This window comes from Rattus norvegicus, chromosome 3 (assembly GCF_036323735.1).
Source record: "Rattus norvegicus strain BN/NHsdMcwi chromosome 3, GRCr8, whole genome shotgun sequence".
Taxonomy (NCBI): domain Eukaryota; kingdom Metazoa; phylum Chordata; class Mammalia; order Rodentia; family Muridae; genus Rattus; species Rattus norvegicus.
Genome location: NC_086021.1, coordinates 91,962,296 through 91,969,511, shown reverse-complemented (window position 1 = coordinate 91,969,511; position 7,216 = coordinate 91,962,296). Strand labels below are relative to the sequence as shown.

Genomic DNA, 7,216 nt, shown 5'->3' with positions numbered 1-7,216 from the left:
CAGAAATAAGGATGTAATATTCAGCCTCTGTAATTGACAGACAATACACAGTTAATTATATTATTTTAGGAGTCTGTTAAATTTTTCTGAACAGTAACTCAAGTAGATGCTTTTAGGGCCTAATGAAGGGATTATGTCAGGTGTCAAGTGACTTTGCCTTTTTTAACATATACATTGATTTATGTATATGTGTGTAGGTATGCATGTGTGTATTCATCATGAAAATTTGTCTAAATATAAGATAATATGTTTTGAAAGCTTTTCCAGACATTCTTAGTGTTATTCATGTATTCATCTTCCCTCTCCTCTGTTTATCATTCTTGCCTTTAACCAATTTTAAGCCCCCTCTATTTTTTCCCATTTTCTCCAGATCCTCACCTAGGCACCCAGCTCCCATTTATTCTCCTATGCTTTATTTATTTATTTTTTTACTGTGGTTACTCCATATTACATACTAACATATGAAAATCTGGAGATAGGAAACACATCTAAGAGAATAAGGACTGTCTTTTGTGGGTCTGGATTATCAAAGTCTCTCTCTCTCTCTCTCTATATATATATATATATATATATATATATTATATATATATTATATATATTCCATTTATCTGCAAATTCCATTTTTCTTAATGAGTGAATAGTATTCCATCATATATGTGTGCCTTATTCCACTTATTCACTCAAATGTGGCAACTTGTCATATAATGATCTAGTACTCTTACAGGAGTAACAAAATACTTGATTGGATTTGAGGCCCATTTCACAGGAAGAACTCTGTGGCTGGATCAAAATCATTATTAAAAGCCATAAGCCCAGGGCTATGTGTGCCCAAATTTATTGTTTAGCAGAATTAACATAAAGTTGAATTATTTTATACATTTTTATATTAATATCCCAGATTATAGACATGGGATACAAAATAGAAAGAAGAAACAAGAAAAGGAAAACGTGATTTGCTAGAGTAGTCTGAATCATGGAGGTTAACTGAAGTGAAAATCATTAAACTAAAAGATATATATATATATATACACACACACATATAAAACTTAAAAAAATAAACAAAAAAAAACAAAAAAACTAGGTCCTTCTGCTCATTTTCTGTAGAACATAGATCCTTTATTTTACCTACCAATGCAGTCATTAACTTCAAATTTTCTTTTAATTATATTACAAATCAGCATTATGTGACTTCAGTCCTTTGATTCATAGGAGACAACAAACATACATTCTTTTCTTACCAATGCAAAAGAAATCAGAGGTCTGTCTGCCTTTGTTAAGCAAAATTGATAAGCTAGTTCAGTGGGACCCTGCCCTGAAATTACCATTTCCATCACTCTGAGCCTAACCTTGTTCTGTCAGAGGCTGATCCTGAACTCTGGAATCTATCTGCCTTTGTAAGAAGGAATAAACAAAACAAAACAGAACAAAACAACAACAACAACAACAACAACAACAACAACAACAACAACAAAACTTAGCTGGGTGGAAACACCTGTGCTCATCACTCCCTAAATCTCTTTATCTCCTTCCTTAGTATTTTTCTAACAAGTTGGCTCACAGCACAGCTGCTTTTGTTCCTTTAAACTTGCATAGTTGAGAAATTATATATTTTTTTGAATTCAGGTATTACCATTTCCATATATCCTTAAGGGCTGTCCTGAAGTTCCCAGTGTTTACCATTTGCCAAGACATAGCCACTCCTTCAACTCCAGGACTTGTGCAGTTTCTAATTATCAAGGACTCATTAAGCTTAACAAGGAGGGCACTGCTCAGAAGGAAGGAATCCTTTACTGCTAGTGGGTCTAGAAAACAGGCACATTATTACACAAACGAGCCTTATTCCCACCGCAGTCTTCAACATTCAGGGAGGGCTCACTCCAGGGCCCTGTTCCAAGAGCAGGAACCCTGTCACTCTTTCACCACCAGGGCCACACTGGGCTTGGCATAATTGGATCCTATTCCCCCAGGTTTGCTTCCTTTGGGTTTATCACAGCTGAGTAAGCAGATACACACAATTTAAATTACCGACTTTTGCAGCAAACTTAAACCTTCATTTGATGTTCTTTGGGTAAGAGCAAATTTCAGACAGTGTGAAAAATTGTGGAATCTAGAACCTAATATATGAAATACGACAATGTGATTTTATACTAGATACTACAGCTTTTACTCATTTCTTGTTCTCTTAAAATAATCTAGTAACAGGTCTCTATATGAGTAATAAGCCAGGCTTCTTATGTTAAGTGAAAAAAAATATTGAAATAGTTTAAATGCCAAAAATGAGGGGTTTTTTGTAGCGTGTTTACTCATTTTTATATAATTGAGAAAACAATGAAATTAAAAACTTGCATCTTAAGTATGCAATTCAGTAATCAAGTAAAATAGCTACTTATTTTATTTAAAATTTCCAGGTTTAACTGCTTGAAAATACTCAAAGTAAGAAAGAGGATTTGCTTAAATTCCTTGGGGCAAGCATTGGGAAATTCAATGAGAATTTTACAGTGAGATAGTGTAGCTGATGGGAGTGTTTACAAAACAAACTTGAAAGGGCATACACTCTGATAGAGTCTCTCTACTGAGTTATAGTTCTGGCAATGATGAAATGTAAAACTTCCCTTATTGTAAGAAATGAATTGTGTACAGAAATTTAATCCTCAAGCAACTGTACAATGAAAGAAAAATGTAAATATTGCACTCTTATAAATATATTATTTAACTATTTACTTAGGATACATGAAATTCTGTACTGTATAACAATGCATACAAGTAGATTTACATTAATTTAGGAGCTGGGCATATCTTGTTCTTTATTCTATTCTAAAGGTTCCTGATTATTTTGACTTTAAACATTGGGATGTATTTGATTACTAATTTCCTCTACATCTAGTACAAAAGTCTGATTGATAAGAAACTGAACCCCAATTCCTCTTTTACCAAAAGAACAAATGAGTATATTCAAATGATCACTAACCAACTTCAAATTCTTTAAACAGTAACTCATGGAGAAACCATCAAGGTTGTGTATATACCAGTAACCAAAGCTGTTGGGTAGCTGAAGCATGGTGATTGCTATGAGGTCAAGGCTATCCTGGCCTACAGTAAGATGGAATCCTAACTCTACCTCTGCAAAAAATAAAACAAAGTAAAACAAAAACAAAAAACAATACAAAACAAAACCAAAAAACCCCCAAAACACATAATTCTTAGATATGAATCATTAACAAATAATTTGTGCTCTATAATGTTTCATAGAATATAACCCAAGGGTTGGATAAGAAATATGTATCAGTGTATTCTATAATTTGCATTTTAAAGATTTGATCTTTCCACATGTTTTTCTCTTAAGGCATTCTGTCATGTTATTAATTGGTTTTAATATTCATTGTCCACTTCTATACATATTTTAACAAATTATTCTGTAGAGTTCTGAGAGATTTCGAATTATGATTTTAGTTCAATATTCTATTCATAGATTGTAACTCAAGAGGTTGCATGTCATAAATGATTATTATACCTAAATTACTTTTTGTTTTGTTGTAGGTTATAATGAAAATACTTAATAGAAATCATCTGTATTATATGTAGTTGGTATACAATTCAAGGAGGAATATATTTATTTTTCTATATTGTATGCAATATAGCTTTCTATGTAATATATATACACACACAAACATACACATATATACACAATTTTCTTGTTTTCAAACCTATAAATATAAAAGACCCTCAATACCAAATTATATTATTATCTTTATACTCTCCATTAAAAATTAATGATTCCTTTTTCTTTGGGATAACATATACCAAGAGGTTGATAAACATACCATACAACAAAAAAATCATTTTCTGTATAAAAATATAATTTCACCATTTTTTGTCAGAGATAGATAGATAGATAGACAGACAGACAGACAGACAGACAGACAGATAGATAGATAGATAGATAGATAGATAGAGAAAGAGATACAATTAAAATTTAAGAGTCCATGACTTTGAAAAATGCAGAAGAAAGAAGGTACATAGCATAGCTTGAAAGAAGAAAGTAGAACAGAAAATGAAAAAGGAAATAAGATGAGTTAAGACTATGGATAAAACTGGGAGTCTGTATGATTTTCATATATTTTATGGCTGTGAGGCCTGGTGTTCTTTTTTTAAACCTATCAGTAGGGGATCAGATTTTCTCTAACTCGGGTATTTTCTTCCAAATTAGTTGCTTCTTCCAGGCTTAATATGGGGGTCTGTGCCCAGACTTAATGTAACTTGTTTTGTTGTATACTGGCAATATCCCTGGGAGGTCTGCTTTTTTCTAAAGGGAAACAAAGGAGGAGTGGCTCTTCAGGGAAAGGCAATGGAGGGAGAGACCTGGAGAAGTAGAAAAACAGGAAACTGAGTTCAGGATGTAAAATATGGTGGAATATTTTTTTCTAATTACAAAAATTTATTAAAAAGACACTGATTAAACATACATGCCCAACATGTGGTTCTGGAATGAGTAGCACATTAAAACTCAAATAAGCATCATGTTATTGTCTTTACTCATGATTTTCTTAAAATTATGTAATTATGTACACAAATATGTGTCTCTGTCTGAAACTGTATGTGTTTCTGTATGTGTTTCAATATATATAGAGAGACACAACTCACCTCATTCATACTAAAATACTGTATAATCTACAGTTATATAAGCTATGATTTGCTGATTACTTTCAATTTCTTCTATGAGATTTCAACATGGAAAACATCACTGAAGTCACAGAATTTATACTGAAGGGCTTCACAGACAATGCTGACCTGGAGATCCTTTCCTTCTTCCTCTTTCTAGCAATTTACCTCTTCACACTCATGGGAAATATAGGACTAATTGCTCTGGTCATTGGTGATTCCCGCCTGCACAACCCCATGTACTATTTTCTGAGTGTGTTGTCCTCCGTAGATGCCTGCTATTCTTCTGTTATCACACCACAAATGGTAGTTGACTTTCTGTTAGAAAAGAAAGTCATTTCGTTCATTGGCTGTGCCACACAGATGTTTCTGGCTGTGACTTTTGGCACAACTGAATGCTTTCTTTTGGCAGCAATGGCTTATGACCGCTATGTGGCTATTCACAATCCTCTTCTATATGTAGTGAGCATGTCACCAAGAGTATATGTACCACTCATCATTGCATCCTATGCTGGTGGAATTTTACATGCTGTTATTCACACTGTGGCCACTTTCAGACTCTCATTTTGTGGATCCAATGAAGTTAGTCATATTTTCTGTGACATCCCTCCTCTCCTGGCAATTTCTTGTTCGGACACCCACATCAATCAGCTTCTCCTCTTCTACTGTGCTGGGTTTATTGAGGTAGCCACTATCCTGATTGTACTGTTATCATATGGTTTCATTCTGTCTGCTATTCTGAAGACACGCTCTATTGAAGGTAAAAGAAAAGTCTTCTCTACATGTGGTTCTCACTTAACGGCAGTGTCTACGTTTCATGGCACTGTTCTTTTCATGTATGTAAGACCAAGTGCTAGTTATGCATTGGAACATGACATGGTAGTGTCAATATTTTACAGCATTGTAATTCCAATGCTGAATCCTCTCATTTATAGTTTGAGGAACAAAGATGTTAAAGAGGCAATAAAAAAAGTGTTTGGTAAAAGACTAATTTGTGGATAAAAATATTTTCTATAAATCTTATGTGAAAAATAAAATTATATTTTTTAATATGAATTATTTGTTAAAATTTTTTGTTCATTTAATATTCAGTAGACATTAAATGAAAAGTGATAGTTAATGCCTCTCTTGTCTTATTTTCAATAGAAAAGGATTATATCATCTAAATTTGTATATTAATAACCCTATATATGTTTATATGTATATTTCATACGATAATGATACTACCTGAAACAAACACTACACAAATATATGTAATATATTTATATGATATTATACATACTATATATAATATATTTACTTTGATGTATTTGCATATACTTATTCATTTAATATTTAATATAGTTTTACATTGTTTCATTTCTATTTAAGTAATATTCTAAATTCTCTTATATTTTAAATTTTATAAAATTTGATGTTATATCACAATGCCTAAATAAAATTTTGTTGTCCTTGATCAGTTCATGTTTAAGCAATCAGGTTGGCTAGACTTTATGAATGTTGCTTCTGATATTACTATGAGACCAAATCAGAAAATTTCTTGATCCTCTGGGATTGCAATTTCAGTCCCCCCTCACCTGCAGTTGAGTGGGAGTAGGGAAAACCCAAAGAGGGGCTCCCCCTCCTCAGAAGAGAAGAGGAGGAGGGAATGGAGGTAGGATCTGAGAGGAGAGGAAGGCTGATACTGGAATAAAAGCAAATAAATAAATAAATTATAAATATTAAAAAAGAAAATGGGAAACTCTGTTAAAGGTAGTTAGTACTCCTGCTAAAAGTAAGATGTGAGCAGAAATTTGGTGATGGATTTGGGATACAGTTGCATACCTGTAGGATGATCCATCCCAGCATACCTATCAGGCACTCAGTATTCAGCACTACAGACTGGGTTATTTGCCAGGACAGAAAGGAGAGATTTGGAAGAATGAAATATTGGCAGTTGATTTCATTCACCTTAGGTGTCTTTGTTCAACTTACATTCAGAAGGAGAACAGAACACTTTCTTACAGGCATAAATAAAGAAACAGAAATTTTCATATACTTTTGAATTAAGAAATGTAATAATTATTGTGGCCAAACAGATGCCTGATCCCTCCTTCTCTACCAGCAGCCCCAATAACCTAATTAAAATTGAGGTACAGAGAAAAATAGAATTTTTAACAGAGGAATCTTTAATGGCTGAGAAGCAAAGAAATGTTCAACGTCTTTAGCCATCAGGGAAATGTAAACCAAGATGACTCTGAGATTGCATCGTACACCCATTGAAATGGCTAAAATCAAATGCTCAAGAGAAAGAACATACTAGTAAGAATGTGGAACAAGGGAAACAGTCCTTCATTGCTGGTGGGAGTGCAGGCCTGTTTAACCAACATGGAAATCAATTTGGCAATTTCTCAGAAAATTTGGAATTATTCTGCCCATAATTAAGACCCAGCATATAACCAAAAATACTTTACCATCCTCCAAGGACACTTGCTCAACTATATTCACAGCAGTTTTATTCATAGTATTGTGAAGCTGGAAACAACCTAGATGTCCTCATCTGAAGAGTAAAGAAAAT

General features: G+C 33.2%; 1 protein-coding gene across 1 annotated transcript; it reads left to right on the top strand.

The window, feature by feature from the left end:
* Positions 1-4,728: 4,728 nt before the first annotated feature.
* Or5t7 (olfactory receptor family 5 subfamily T member 7) lies at positions 4,729-5,661 on the top strand. The gene has a single exon (NM_001000312.1). It carries the CDS (start codon positions 4,729-4,731, stop codon positions 5,659-5,661), a length of 933 nt encoding a protein of 310 aa, NP_001000312.1.
* Positions 5,662-7,216: the final 1,555 nt, after the last annotated feature.

Bases quoted from the DNA above. Each gene is read 5' to 3' on its own strand.
- Or5t7 (NM_001000312.1), top strand. From the start codon at position 4,729: ATGGAAAACATCACTGAAGTCACAGAATTTATACTGAAGGGCTTCACA.